This window comes from Colletes latitarsis, chromosome 6 (genome assembly GCF_051014445.1).
Source record: "Colletes latitarsis isolate SP2378_abdomen chromosome 6, iyColLati1, whole genome shotgun sequence".
NCBI classification, from domain to species: Eukaryota; Metazoa; Arthropoda; class Insecta; order Hymenoptera; family Colletidae; genus Colletes; species Colletes latitarsis.
The window spans coordinates 26,321,638-26,336,614 of NC_135139.1; the positions used below are offsets into that span (position 1 = coordinate 26,321,638).

A 14,977-nucleotide genomic window follows, 5' to 3' on the forward strand; every position below is an offset into this window, starting at 1 on the left:
TAAAATTGTGGTGTAAGTCCAATTTCCATAGACAGGTGGCGGGGTTAGTTGCCACCGTTGGCTTCGTAATTGTTTTATTCCACGTGCCGAAAGTTACTATTTTAGGTTACTTATTTTATTTTCCTCCAACAATGGATAATTTCGGATTGAAAACTGTTGTACCCATCATCGGTCAAAATCCTTCAAAGTGTATAGTCCAGGCACAGACAAAATATACGAGTAGACCTTTCACCTAATGTATTTTTTCGGCCCGTTTCTCTGCGGCTTTAGAACCCCATTACCATTTCCGTGCCACTCGCAACGTTACCAACAGATTTAGAAATTAACACAAGAAGAAGTGAGATAGAAAATGAAATTACAGAAATTTTATTATTTTTTAACGGAATGAAAGCTGTACGGTTCATAATTGGACATTAATCGATTAATTTCATTGGAGTAATCAATCGATTAAGATTATTTAAAAATTTCAAGATTATTAAAATAGCTAAGGATGTATCTCGATGATACGTATACCGCAACTCACATGTATTTACGCATGGACAGCTTCGAGGATTCAAGAAAGAAGGCGAATGTGAGTCTTTCTTTCTTGCTTTCGAAACAGCTCAAATCCGAGGTAAAGAATAGACCTATCGTTAGTGGGATGAACGCTATCTCTGTACCACGAGTGTCTTATAACATAAGATACTCTCCTCCAAAGTGGAACAAAATGTTAAAAAGACCATGCATCAAATTGTGAGGGGATCCTCGTAAGAAGGCTTTAATCTTCGTAATGGTTTTAATGGGTCGATTAATGGCTAGCTTATGGTCACTGGTGGTCAGCAGTGAGGTGGACATCAAGGTCAACGGTCCAGTGAAGATCCAGAAATGGTCAAGAGGTGGGACCAATTGAAATAGTATTGTTCTCTAGGCCAAGCGGTTCTTAACTCTTCACGTTGACACTGTCTCCCCACTCTTCGACTTCCCCTCTCGAAGACTATCGCTGGAGAAATTCTTCAGTACCCCTGGAGCATCCAGGGGAACCGGGTCTCGCGGGCCAAAGTCAGGCCATTCGTGGATCGCTGACCACTGGGGGGACCAGGAGTGACCAGGACTGACCAGGACTGACCAGGACTGACCAGAGCTGACCAGAACTGACCACTACTGACCAGTGCTGACCAGTGCAGATCCGACTACTGACCACTACTGACCACTACTGACCAGTGCCGGACCGTGATGACCAACGGTAAGAACTGTTCAAAAATTCTCTCCCCTCTTCTATTCTGTCGTTTGATACCAATTTCGCTTCAATGAACTGATTTTGCTATAATTTGAATATTTTCTTATTTTACAGTTGGCCCAGTGGTAACCATCCTATGTGGTAACTATCCTATCCTACTGACAACAAGTAGTAAGTCTACTCCACCTCTTTATATCTCATTATTTTCATTTGTTTATTTATCTATCTGATTTTATTTGGTTATTATGAATGTTCCTTTTCTATAGTTCTACTTTTACATATACTATGTTTGTTTCTATCAATTGCATGAATTTCTATTTTTACGTTCTTGCTCGAATTCTCGTAATGATCTGCGGAGGAACTTTGTTTGATTCTTCCATTTCGTTTGATTGTATGGGGTTAATTCAACTTGGTGTCTCAATCCAAGTTTCTTTCATTATTATATTTATTACTTCGATTTTTCCATTTCGTTTGATTGTTTGGGCTTGATTCAATTTGGGGTCTCGATCCAAGTTTCTTTCATTATTGCGAATGTTCGTTTTGATATGTATAACATGGTGTCGATGCATATACCATATTTGTTTCGATGATACTGATTAATATAAGATTTTTATTTTTATGTTTCAGCTTAAATTTCCTTCCATATCTCACTAATATAAATATTAGTTCTGATTTCAGTTTAAATTTAGATTATTCGCAGGGACATCGAGGGAGTACGCCACATCCGCCGAGGGACATTTAATTCTAAGTCGGTTAGATTTAAGCTTCGTCGCGAATCTTAAAATTAACGTCGAAGATTTCTTTATATCATATCTGCGCGCTGTACCAAGCAATTATTGATCAAGTAGCTTCTCTCTCGTTCGTTCCCTCGTTCCTAGCTTCGATCACCGCTGTTTCATCGATTGAAACATGTGATCGGCCGTGCATCTGGTCCGAAAGATCTAATCGCCTTCCCTTGGTAAGCTTGATTGAGGGAAAACGGCACTTCGCTGGAAGGTGTGGAGTTTCCGTATTCTGCGGAAACGCATACCTTCCAGCGGAAGTCGACTCTGTCTCAGGTACTCTCTCTTTGTCAGACAGCCTAAGTCGGGTCCTTCGGGCTCCCGGCGGGTTGCGTTGGAGAAATGGAGACCTCGATTCGGAGTTGCAGTTCTCTGTTTTCTTGTTGAGATCGAGTTAGCAAGGGCAGTAGGTTCGATCCTCGGATCCGCTGCACGGTTCAGCATCGCGTCGCGTCGCGTCGCGTATCCCACGATTTAGCTTCATCCCTCTTTTTAACCATATAATTGCTTGGTACAACATCCAAGGAACTTTGTTTCCTTCTATCGTCCGAATTTTAGATTCAACTTGACTAGACTTGAGCTTCGACGTTAATTTTAAGTCTCTAGTGTATCTGCGTATGCCAAGTAATTATTTAACAAGTAGCTTCTCTCGACTCGTTCTCTCGTTTCTTGCTTCGGTCACCACTGTTTCGCGGAACGAAACATGTGATCGGCCGTCCAGTTTGTCCGAAAGATCTAGTCGCCTGCCAATGATAGATCGATTTCTAGAAATAGAAATCAATCTACCAAGGGTAGTGTTGATTCGATCCGAAGATCTGCTGCACGGTTCAGCATCGCGTCGCGTCGCGTCTCCAACAATTTAGCTTCATCCCTTTTTAAACAAAATAATTACTTGGTATTTAGACTTAAGTCCCTAGTGTAGCCGCGTGTCCTGCCAAGTAATTATGTAACAAGTAGCTTCTCTTTCCCCCGTCTCTCGTCTGCTCCGATCACCACTGCTTCCATGTAGAAAGCAAGTGATCGGCCGATTAGCTGGTCCGAGGGGTCAGTTGCCGTCCTCTAGCGAGACGATCCAAGGGAAAGGGTATTTCGGCCGTAGAGGGGATCAGGGACTGTTCCTGTCTACGGTAGCCCCGACTCAGGATCCCTCTCTCTGTCAGACATCCCGAGTTGGGTCCATTTGGCTCCCAACAGGATGCTTGGGGGAAATGGGGAACCTGTGTCGGGTGCGTCGATTCCCTTCCCCTTCGATCGGACTTGCCAAGAGGCAACGAGCTGACCCTTTTGACCTCGCTACTCGGTTCGCGTCTCTCGTTCCTCGCACTATTGCATGGTGCATCGCGTCGTATCGCGTCGCGTCGCGTCACCCACGATCTAGCTTCGTCCCTCTTTTAAACAAAATAATTACTTGGCATGACTAATCTAGTTTCTAAGGATGTAAAAGGGAGATCGATGGAACTTGGATTCCATCTATCTCCTTTCGGGTCTCCACTCGCAGCAACCTCCACGTGGTGAGACCTGGTAATCGGTGTCACCCACGATAGAAAAGTTATTCTTCGTGGGTGACACCGAGCTAATGGCTGCGAATTTAGAATTGTTTCTTGATATAATAAATACGGCCCTAAGTACCGCAGAAGTAGTCGGCCCCTCAAGAGTTTAGTTTACGACCTTGCTATATTTTGGCCCGTACCACACTTTGCTCTAGGAACTTCAATCAGTATTCCCTTTCATTGGTAAAAAGGCTGTCGCTTTCATTCGACTAATCGACTTCAAATATTTTATCATTTTAACAAAACTTAAGCGTATAATCTCTGTTACAAAACAGTTTACCGCGCGTTCGCGTCTACCATTTGGGCCCGGATTTCGTCGAGCTAAATACTGACAATTTTCTAAGTCGTTCCAACGATAATATCCTTTTAAAAAAAGATCACAAACTTTAACTTTGTAATATATATATAACTTTGAAAAACACGTTTTATGTATTACGAAGCTCTGAGAAGATGAATGTACTGTTAAATACAATAAAATGTACCAGAACAATGCAACCAAATAAGAATCAATAGGCCTTTGCCATCCAAGAGACCGCTATCATAATAAAATGCATGATTCAGTATGATCATTGACCCAACCTCGTGGTATATACTTATCAAGTTCTCACGCGTACAGTTAATGTTGCTATTCGACCTATGTTTTCGCAATACACTGTAATACAATCACAAAATTAATCACGTATTAATTGCTCGAAATAATTTGTTTTGCGAGAATTTATTTGTAAATTAATTCTATCATTTATATATACCACTACCATTGATTGTATCATCATTGGTTTGTTATTCTGGGAAACAATAAATAGAATTACTTTCATCGCATGATTGTCGTCGTTTCAAATCATTTTTGCCTACATAAAGGCTGTTCAATGATTATGAATCACGACTAACCATGTTCTATAGGTATAACACAACAATTGTACGATTATCGGTAATAGTAGATGTCTAGCAAAGTCGTTATCAATAAAAATCACTTTCAAATTGTCAATAAAATTTATTCGTCTTGTACAACTGTTGTTTTCTCAGATACATAAAGACCATCTAAGAACTTTCTAATATCTTTGTTCTTTACGGTCGTAGACTGCTGTATAAGGGCAGCTGAAACGGAAATAGCAATAAATCGCGATCCCATTAATTACCTTGTTAAAAGTATAATAGAATCAAAATGTTATTCCTAAATTAGCATAAATTTCCTAATTATCTAAACATTTAGATCGCACCATATGAAATATAACCATTCTTTCATTTATTTTATAATGAATATTATATTTCTATCGAGTATTTACCAGAACGGGAGACGTCTTCTAACGAATTTCCTTCGATAATCAGTTCATCTTTTTGTTTAGCAGAATTTGTTACGGTCACACCTGGCGCCATCTTCACGCGGCGAATGTACTTCTCGCCCAAGAAGTTACGAATTTCAATTACAGTGTTACTTTCTGTCGTGACACAGTTGATAGGGAAATGAGCGTATACCGCTCGCATTTTATACTGATAACCTTTAGTTACACCTTTCAACATGTTCTCAATGTGGGAACAGACTGTACGAACTGCTGCCAGTTCTTTCTTTGTGCCAAACCATTTTTCTACCTTCAGTAACTTTGGACTTACCATCTAAAACAAAAGTAATATACATTTTTAAATAAAAGTAACAAGTTGCAATATTATTTACTTCTAGTGTCAAATCAATCAGAAAAAGGATTTATCATTTATAAAAAAAATGAAGGGGAATCCAATTATCATCATACTATGATTTAACTTGACGTGTTATTTTTATTATCTGTTACCAATAAAAGAAACGTATATACTCACACGAATATCAAGTGCAAGGTGTTTGAAAGAACGTTTGAGAACACCTCTTGGTCCTTTAACGGTAACCAAACGGGACTTGACTGTAACAGTCAGTCCCTCAGGTATTTTCACCGTCTGATTGGTTACAATTTGCTTCATCCTGTAACACACAACACGACGATTAAATACAAGTTGAAACTGTAAAATAACGAACGAAGTACGATTACATGTTCTTCGATTCATTGTTTATAGGTTACGTACGATAAATAATACAATCTCAAATTGCAAATGAAAAACTTCTGTAGAAGAAGAACGAATCGACGAATATTCTATGTTCACAAAATTGTTGCGAAAGCGAAATCAAACACAGAAATACAGGAGAGCTCCAGATTTGTGTCGAACACGAAATATTGACAGCAACGGAGTAACAAGGTTATATTTCACTATGATCAAAACGATCACTTTTCCCAAAAATAATACTTAGCCTAGCATAAACATAGCGAAGAATAGAAAACTATATAAATAATATATCGCAGGGAGTATTGCATTGCTGGATTGATTTGGATTTCACAAAATATCCCTTCTCTTATTTATTTCTTTACCTCGCACACGCTACGGGATAACCGGAAAAGACCAAAACGATCGAAAAGCATGTCTGTTAAGTTTCTGAATAAACCAAGTTTATAGATGGGCAAATCACATTACCTTTCTATCAACTACCGTAATTCGACCTACAGATGGCACATTTCAAATTTGTATTTGTCAGTAATAAACGCGTTTTATTATTTAGACAAATTTAAAAAATATACAGCATTTTATACTTTAAAATAAAATTTGTCATTAAATAAATCAAATAGAATTGCAAGTGCAATGAATATAATAAAAAAAGACAGCACTTGATATCGTTTGTTGTTTCTTTTCTGAAAAATGATTAAAAAAATGTACGTTAATTAAAAACTTCTATTATCAAAATCAAATTCAAGATACCAAAGAGAAGGTATCGTAATAATTGAGTTATAAATATGAAAAGAAATGATTTTTTTTTAGATTCCGTGAGCTTCGTAAAATGTAATAAAGATCGTAGTTTAACGACTTAATCAGTTAAACTAACTTAAACGATAATATGTATTATTATTAATGTAAATCGAAATCATCGAGATATTACAAACGACAGCAATCTACGATGCGTTTAATTCGTGGCTAAAAGTTAGAACTAAATCTATTTCTGTAAAATGGCCGATTGCGTTACTGAAGTAGCTAGTCACCACTAGTGTCTTTTGTGCGTTATTTTTCAGCTTTTAATCCCGCGCTTTGCTTTAAAGATGTGCAAGGTATAACGTACTCGTATTATCCAGAAATAAAAGATACCAGAGTCGATCGTACATTGGAGAAAATTTACGGTGTCTTTATCTGCAAAATAAAATACAACTGTTTGGTTACTTTTTGTACACGGTAAATATTGAAGAAAAATCCTGAGATATCGCGACGATTTCGATTTCTCGTAAGTAAATGTGTTATATACGTATAAAATTCATCTCTTTTCTACACGTTTGCCTCGCTTAATTTCAAAGTATCGAAAATAAAGTGGTCAAAAATATTTATTATAATTTGACACCGTTTGTATACCCACGTCTATTCGGTTAGGGACATCCGTACTATTTTCTTTTCCAATTTTAGTTAATATGATAATTCGTTATGTAGATTCGTGAACTGGGGTAAGTCACGGAAAGAATTTTTGTTAATGTATAATCACCTTGACAAAATAAATACAAAGGACGTCGATATATCAGTGTACCAAACAAACACGGAACTCTACTGACAACTCGTATACATCGCTAATATAATGTACTAGTTTTAAGTACTAGCGTGCCCTAATTAAATCGTAAAAGTACTTCCAATTTCTTCGAAACGTATTAAATCTAATTTTTCTTTATGAAAAAAAGAAAAAAAAACTAGCACAATAGGTTATGTACATAAAAGTTTGGGAAACTTATTAATTAAATTGTTTGATACAAAATCTGTAAAAAATATTTTATTTCAAAGATTGCAAAAACTTTGTAACATCAGTTTTCATATTTACTGTAAATTTCTATTATTTAACGAACATTAATCGAACATTTAGTTTAACTTATTATGATGCTAATAGAGTATATTGCTACTAAAATTTATCAATAATCATTGTACAAAGTTTCTGAGTATAAATATATTTTTTTTTTATTCAATTGTTTTTCATCAAAGATTTTTCTTTCAAAGAAAGTATTTAAACTTCTTAAATTTCACGAACATTTATACGTGAAATATGGATAATAAAGTTGAAACAACTCTAAATGAAAAGATATGCATAAGTACAATGCAGAATGATATTAAACAAGAATCATCAAACGCGTTTGTCTCTAAGAAAGGTACAAAAGTATTAGAAAGCGAAATATTTGATGAGAAAGACTTGTTGATAGCACAATTGCAAGAACAAGTTGATAAACAAAGAGAGTGTATATTGTATTATGAAAGTATAGTACAGCTTATGAATTATAGACTCATGAAGTTGAAGAAGGTTCTTAAAGCTCATCAGTTATTGGAAGAACTTAATTAACAATTTAAAAAAAGCATGTAATAAAGGTTGTTTCTCAAAATTTAAATATAATTAAATGAATTTTGTATTAGAAATATGTGTATTTTTTATATTTCTACTAGTAGAAAATATGCGTTCGTGCATATTTTAATACACCTTTCTAATACAAACACAAATAGATTCAATAACAAATATTGTAATACTTTCGAAAAAAAATGTAAATATAAATAAAGACTGATGTACATATTTTATAAAACTTTGTGTTTATTGAAATTTTTTAAGCTTCTTTTAACACATAGAAAGTTAAATTGAGCTGGACTTTTTTTAAACTTATTATCAATATTATCAAAAATTAAATTTTCGGGAAATCTGCTCCTTAATTAAAGAATATTGTACATTTTCGAATCATAGTTGTCCTGCTAAAGATAATACTTTTTGTGTGTTATATCGCGTCTCCTTGCCTTCAGGTGTTTTCAATGTACATGTACTTTAATTTTCTAAGATTGCATTAATGTTGTGCATACAACTTATTTGTTTACCATTATTAATAATAGTTTATGTACATTATAAAATGTTAATACAATTACATTTACCTATATACTGAACATTGTTAAATGAAAAGTATAGGGTTATAATAAATACATAATTTTAAAAAACGGCTGCGGCATTTTTTGAACAGATTAACGAGTCTTTTTTTTTTTAGGTGTGTCAAAGAAGGTATCAATTTCCGTTCACTTTGATTTATATTGCATGTTTCGTTGTTTCGTGAGAAATCGGTACTTCTATCAAATTTGTTCTCGATCATACAACAGTAATTAAATTTATATATCGATGTTAAAAATTGTGCGACGATAAATAATTTAATCCAATCGTAACAAATACGGAAAAAAATATTTTCATTGTTCGTTTGTTTCTAAGAACATGTTTGGAAATTGTCACAATATTATACAACGTGTTTGGATATCAAAAATTATCAGAGTACACAAAATACAAAAATTTATTTTATTCATTATTTTAAGTAGCAATATACGCAATTTTCAATGTGCGTAAAAGAAAGTACTAAACACTGGAAACTACAAAATAAAAAATAAACTGTATTTTACAATACTTGTGTATGTACTGAAATATAATAAATAAAATTATGAATAAAATTAGTCAATACTTTAAATGTTCAAGATTATTTTTTTTTTTTGTATTCTTTGTCTATAAAACATATAATATGTCATTAATTTATTACCTAAAATATTAACTATAGTTACTAAATTCAAATACGAACTATGTCATAGATTACAATAAAACACCTACGTAACATTCAATTTTATCAGTATTGTAGTTTTACACTTTACACTTGGATTTTCTTAGCACATTTTATGAAATTCTGAACAAAACAATCGCAAAAAAAAACAGATCTTCGTTTATTAAATATTAACAAATAGAAAAGGATTATTAACTATTTCTGTCAAAGCTACTATTACGTAGCATTGGAGTTAAGTATTAAATAATGAAATAAACACTTCCCTTCGACGCACAAAAAAGAATATATTACAATATAGAAATTTGGATATGCATATTCTTGACTTGTATATTGCTACTTGGAAACTTCATAAAATGCAGCATTGAAACAATGTTTTTACACTTACTTTACAGTAGTTCCATAAATAACGTATTTGTTGAGTCTTTGCGAGTTTCTTTTATTCCTTTTTTTTGTTTTTCCTTAAAAAAGTCGATAGAACATAATAATAATGTACACATTACAAAATCGAAATGAAAATGCTTATAAAAAGTCTCTGCCTCTTCAATTCTTAGAATGTTATCACACAACTACAAGTCCCTCGGATTCTATATTTCCGCGTTCATAGTATGAAGTTCTACTCTCCTCCAGAGCAAAAAATAGAAGTATCCCCGCGAATTCTGGTCCGCAAACAATCATTCAGCGGCAAAAATTCAAATTCTGCTTGTTACTGTATATATACAAGCAAAGAGGTATTTTGTCAGTTTACATCCAAAATGGCATTTCTAATAGTCCGCCTGCATAGATAATCGTTGATTATTACTTGGTTTCAAAGGTATTGTACAGCGTCGTGCGTCTGGAAATCTTTCATGATATCTTTCCAATCTCAGGTACTTCACGGTTACTAAGTGACCTGGAAGAATATCGATATTTATTTAATAGTGCTTGCAGTTTTACTCCGAAGTAATTAATTCCGATGATAATAATAAACGTTAGATATTTACCATCAAACCAACATCCATGTAAAGCCCTGTAAGCTTTCCCTGCGTCTTCTTGCGACATACACTTCATATAAACGCAACCTTCACGGCTACCACGATCTACACGGATATGGAGTATCTTCACACCTTCTCCGCATTTCTCTAGGATAGCATCCTGAACCTTCGTCTCCCAATCGTCCTCAATTTCTCTAAACAAACGCGGACATTATACAGTCGCATCAAAGATCACATAAACAAGGAAAACCAATTGAAATACTTACACATCAGCATCGAACATATGCCTTATCTTTAAACATGGCGTTGGCGAGCAGGTCAGACTATTGACCGAACCCTCCATTGTTTCGAACGCTTGGCCTTGCCACACTTTAGACTTTTTGTTCAGAACAAAATTTTGCGTGTTCGATTTGTTCAGGCTGTTGTTAGGCAACCAGCGCCATACATGAAATTCTTCACCCGCGACCTGTTGTACCTCCCTTCGAATTCTGGAAACCAACGTTTCTTTTTTTTATTACTCTGGTACACGGAAGTACAAAATTTTGTTATTAGGTTATATGTAGGCATGCTTATACGTTCTATCACCTAGATTCGTTTTCATCTAAAAACTTGACAGCCTTCTCCCACAGTCCAGCCATCTTTTTACGATCTCTCGGCGGTATTAAATTGTCACGTACATGATTTATAGCAAGAAAGCTTTCTTGCATACCGCCAGGCGTTGCTACACCAGCATTTTGATGATGCATTTCAACCATGTTAATAATCTCGCTAACGAGTTTAAACACTTCTCCCTCTGTGCTTTTCTTGTACTTTATATACCAAACGAACAATTTCTGGATTCCTATAACTGCTAGGAGGCCTGAGAATATATTGCAATATTATTTAAATACGACACTTTCTACATTATTACAAATATTAATGATATATGTATATACAGAAGGTGTCCCACGTAACTAGAGAAGACTATCTAAGTTCTCTAAAGTGGTTAGAGATATTTAGGTGGAACACCCTCAATTTAACACTATCAATACATGCACAAGAAAATCGCATAACAGACACTATTGTAGCGACGGAGAAATAATTTACTAATGCGACATAATTACACCATTAAAGTATCAAAGATATTTATAACAAAACGCAATGTTTTAATATAAGAACATTGTTGCATTGGTAAAACCTAGTCGTTATATTTTCAACAAATTTCGTCCCATAATAAGTCGGTCAAAAATTTACCAAGTGACACAATTAGAAGAGAGGAGAATATGGTGAAAAGCTTGTTTTTAATAAGACATTGCATCGGCAATTCCGGGTCCATGATCACCATTCCAACTTTTCCATTCAAACGGGTGGAAAATAGTTTATCCTGTAAGAAAAGGATAGTTGTTTTTCCCCTTAATTTATACAGATTAGAGATAACCGATAGAATATCGATAGTTAGCGGATCGAATAAACTCTCTTTTACAATACCAAGGAATCCAATACTTCGCCGGGCGTTCCATTATCATCGCTTATATCTACGAGAGAAATACCCCACTTGGGATTCTTTATGACGAGTAACTGTGCATTTTGCAAATCCTCCTTCACTTCCAAGCTTCTCTGTAAAAATAATTTAACGGGACCCATAGTAGCGATGTATAATTTTCGTACCATGTGTAATTGGTTCAACATACCACTTTATTATTCGTGAACATTTGCATGATTTCAGAATCAGTCAGGTAAGGAGTTTCGCTGGAATTGTCACATATCATAGACACGGCCTTTTTCGTTAAAATCGGTTGAAGCCGCTTTAACAGTTGCAGCACGGAATCTACATTTTCTTTCATTACGCAATTAACTCCAGGTGCTTCAAGGTTGGCTCCGAGAAAGCATAGTGGTATGTTGCTATCTATAAATTGAAATGTAAGACTAGTATCGGTTATCAATGTTCATACAATAATACGTAAACCAAGTAATATTTCAACTTTTATAAACGAGAACCATACTGTATACTTTTTAGTCGAATATCTATAGAGTTTATGTAGAACAGAATATTATTAAACCATCTTAATCAAAACGATAGAATGCAGGATAAAATCATAATAATGGGAAAGGAAATAAAATATCAAAATTAATACATCATTAATGCTTATTATTTTATTATACACGTTAAAAAAAACAATACATATTTCAAATAGATTTTTACGCGACTGATTACACATCTCAATTTTAAAAAGTAACCGGAAGTTGATATAAGCGATTGTTTAGCGACATTATTACCAAAGTTATTAAACTAATTTCTGATATTGCAGTATATTTTCTATAATTCTAATAACTTTAATACAATATCGTGCAATGTGGTGAACATATTTCGTGCAATGAAACAATGAAACATAGAATACAAAAGTACGATTTGCACAATAATCTTAATTAAATTCAAATTATAAACCCTGTCTTTAAAAGACTTAATTATTAATAGTGTACAAATTTATGTTTACTACTTCCTACACGTTAGTATTATCATTTTTATTCCGATACATTAAAAGATTGATAGTCATGATGACACTTAGCATTAATATTAATAAATTTATTAGAAAAGCTTTCCCACAAATTTTTAGTTAAAATATATCATTTCCGTTGTACTTGTTTAAATATCTCTCTTTGTATAGCTTACTTAAGTAATATTACAATTCTGAATACCTACCCGTTGAAAGCGATGGAAAAGTTTCTGTTTTTCCACGGAGTCCCATGTATATAATACCAAGAATTCCAAAAAATAAGGCAAGTACCACTATCAAAATTATGGACACCATGTTCTGGTTGTTGCACATATCTTCTCTACTCGTAGTTGACGGCTTAAATGTTCTATTTGTTTCTCGAGGTCTATCAATCGACGATGTTAAATGCCTTGAACCAAACAACATTCACGTACATCACGCTAATGTATGTATCTATTTTGAATAAATTTTATACAAACCTTGGACTTGATAAATACAATGATCTTAAAGACGAAAAGTGGCCGTTTGAATCTTTCTCTTTTAATTCTGGCGTATTTGATGAATGGCGCGAAGACGAACCTGAAATATGTAAAACAACAAATTATTAATATACCGCCATATATTATGTATTAATACTTTTTACTTAAATTGATCAAAACTTACTTTTTAAACTAGATAAAGAGGTAGACGGTAAATTTATAGACGACCGTGAACTAAGTCTCCTGGTAAATTCTGATAAAAACGGAGTTTCATAATTTGCCAAAACGTCTCTTTGATTAAAGTTGTCCTTTGTACAGGCATCATCTTTCATGGACTGTATCGGAGAAATACTCAAATCGAAAGGGGATTCATTGTGTTTGTTGTCTTTTATCGTATGAACAGATCTTGACTTTGAATCGTATGGTTTTGAAATTTGTTCTTGATCGGGTATATCACGTTCGTACGTTCTAGTATCGTGAGATTTCCCGATGCTGGACAGATATTTAGATGGAGAGTAACTTCTGCTTGTTTCTTCGACAACATCCGAATCTGAACCAGTCTCTAAACCGTCGTTCATATTTATCGTTTTATTAATTTTCACGTATTTTTTCTGCATTGTTTTTGTCAATGTACGATTTGTGAAAGACGAAGGACCGTCGTAATCAGGCACTACAGGATCCTTAAATTCAGAGTGAGAAGTTTTGTCTTTAACTGAATTTTTTGATATGCTTGTATCCGAAGATGCCAGAACTGTAGGTGGTGGAGGCATTGGATTAGCCAAAGTTTGTCGTCTAGCATTTATGGCTGCCTTTTTCTTTTTACTAGTCGTCGAACTTGTATCATCATCCGTGTCCTCGCTACTATATCTGGTACATAAAACATTTATGATAAAAAAAAATTTCACCGTATAAATTTTCAGTTCTATACAAAAGTAATGTAATGTATATAACAAACAATTTGTAAACGGAAGATTTCGAACCACGAGAAATCTGTTAATCGAAGTAAACAAAAATAGTGCTGGTAAATCTAAAAATCTCGAATCTTTCGGCATAGCGAAAGTCTGATAAAATTCAACGAAATTCGTACGAACAATGAATGTTTGAAAATCGTAAGGATGCAACTACTGAGAGGTACCTTGCAGCCAAAGAATGTCGTGACCCTGTACCGCCACGGGTTTCCATCAAATTTTTCAGCTTTTTTACAAGAATTTTTCTGGTAGTATGTGTCACAGGGCCCACTGGATATCCATATTCCATCAATTTACTACGCAATTCCGAATCACACAGAGTATCCACCGACATTTTGTTTACAGAAAAAAAAATGCACTCTTCTCAAAAGACACCCGGTAAAAAAGTTCCCTCGTGCGCGAAACTCCCGCTAGGCACTCCTACAACGCGTAATTAAAATTCTCGTACAAGTGTCGATCGTTTCGTCCGATATTCACCAACGCCGTCGGTTTTCGCACGTGCCGCCGCTCACGATGTCATAAACGCTTAACGTAACACACAGCACTCAGAAAATAATCTTGGTTAGAACTAAAAAATGGCGCAATTTTCTAACGGTCGCGATCGCGCGCATACTTGTCCACACCATTTTACGCCACTCAACCCTGTCAGCCATAGTCATGGAATAGGGTTAATCGAGATAATCCAACTGGTTCGTGGAATACCGACTACCCTGTCGTTACCATTTTTATTCGACTATTTATTTGAAAGCAATTCGATAACGAACGCGCGTGATTTTTCAATTAGTCGGTTTATCGTCGTTTTAAATTACTAAATATTTACGTTTATAGTGTTAAAAAGAAATATATTCAAATTGCTGTATTCATCGAAATTTTCAGCGTACACATCATTGATTTGTGATTTTTGGAACGGCATTTTGGAATGTGC

The 14,977-nt window shown here is 34.8% G+C and overlaps 2 protein-coding genes and 1 long non-coding RNA gene across 4 annotated transcripts; 1 reads left to right on the forward strand and 2 right to left on the reverse strand.

The window, feature by feature from the left end:
• Window positions 1-4,519: 4,519 nt before the first annotated feature.
• Window positions 4,520-6,005, reverse strand: Rpl9 (ribosomal protein L9). Of its 2 annotated transcripts, none has more exons than XM_076766340.1 (4): window positions 5,939-6,005; window positions 5,358-5,496; window positions 4,832-5,159; window positions 4,520-4,643 (listed from the first exon to the last, which is right to left on the reverse strand). In XM_076766340.1, exons 2-4 carry the CDS (start codon window positions 5,493-5,495, stop codon window positions 4,540-4,542), a joined length of 570 nt encoding a protein of 189 aa, XP_076622455.1. In that variant the 5' UTR covers window position 5,496; window positions 5,939-6,005; the 3' UTR covers window positions 4,520-4,539. The 2 variants fall into 2 exon arrangements, with proteins under 2 accessions (XP_076622455.1, XP_076622456.1); XM_076766341.1 differs by lacking the exon at window positions 5,939-6,005 and adding an exon at window positions 5,598-5,729.
• Window positions 6,006-6,569: 564 nt separating this feature from the next.
• Window positions 6,570-8,092, forward strand: LOC143342446 (uncharacterized). Its single transcript, XR_013079807.1, has 2 exons — window positions 6,570-6,837; window positions 7,038-8,092. It is a non-coding gene; the product is annotated as an uncharacterized LOC143342446 (long non-coding RNA).
• Window positions 8,093-8,594: 502 nt separating this feature from the next.
• Window positions 8,595-14,887, reverse strand: Man1 (LEM domain-containing inner nuclear membrane protein MAN1). The gene is made up of 11 exons (XM_076766338.1): window positions 14,220-14,887; window positions 13,269-13,951; window positions 13,085-13,184; window positions 12,812-13,014; window positions 11,802-12,016; window positions 11,599-11,727; window positions 11,365-11,494; window positions 10,717-10,990; window positions 10,398-10,619; window positions 10,141-10,325; window positions 8,595-10,049 (listed from the first exon to the last, which is right to left on the reverse strand). The coding sequence occupies exons 1-11, from the start codon at window positions 14,384-14,386 to the stop codon at window positions 9,922-9,924; spliced, it is 2,436 nt and encodes an 811-aa protein (XP_076622453.1). The 5' UTR covers window positions 14,387-14,887; the 3' UTR covers window positions 8,595-9,921.
• Window positions 14,888-14,977: the final 90 nt, after the last annotated feature.

Bases quoted from the DNA above. Each gene is read 5' to 3' on its own strand.
- Rpl9 (XM_076766340.1), bottom strand. From the start codon at position 5,495: ATGAAGCAAATTGTAACCAATCAGACGGTGAAAATACCTGAGGGACTG. The intron at 5,160-5,357 runs GTGAGTATATAC...CTTTTGTTTTAG, and splicing joins ACCTTGCACTTGATATTCGT to ATGGTAAGTCCAAAGTTACT. The intron at 4,644-4,831 runs GTAAATACTCGA...TTTCCGTTTCAG, and splicing joins AGAAGACGTCTCCCGTTCTG to CTGCCCTTATACAGCAGTCT.
- Man1 (XM_076766338.1), bottom strand. From the start codon at position 14,386: ATGTCGGTGGATACTCTGTGTGATTCGGAATTGCGTAGTAAATTGATG. The intron at 13,185-13,268 runs GTAAGTTTTGAT...TACATATTTCAG, and splicing joins CTCTTTATCTAGTTTAAAAA to GTTCGTCTTCGCGCCATTCA. The intron at 13,015-13,084 runs GTTTGTATAAAA...GTTTGGTTCAAG, and splicing joins TTGTATTTATCAAGTCCAAG to GCATTTAACATCGTCGATTG.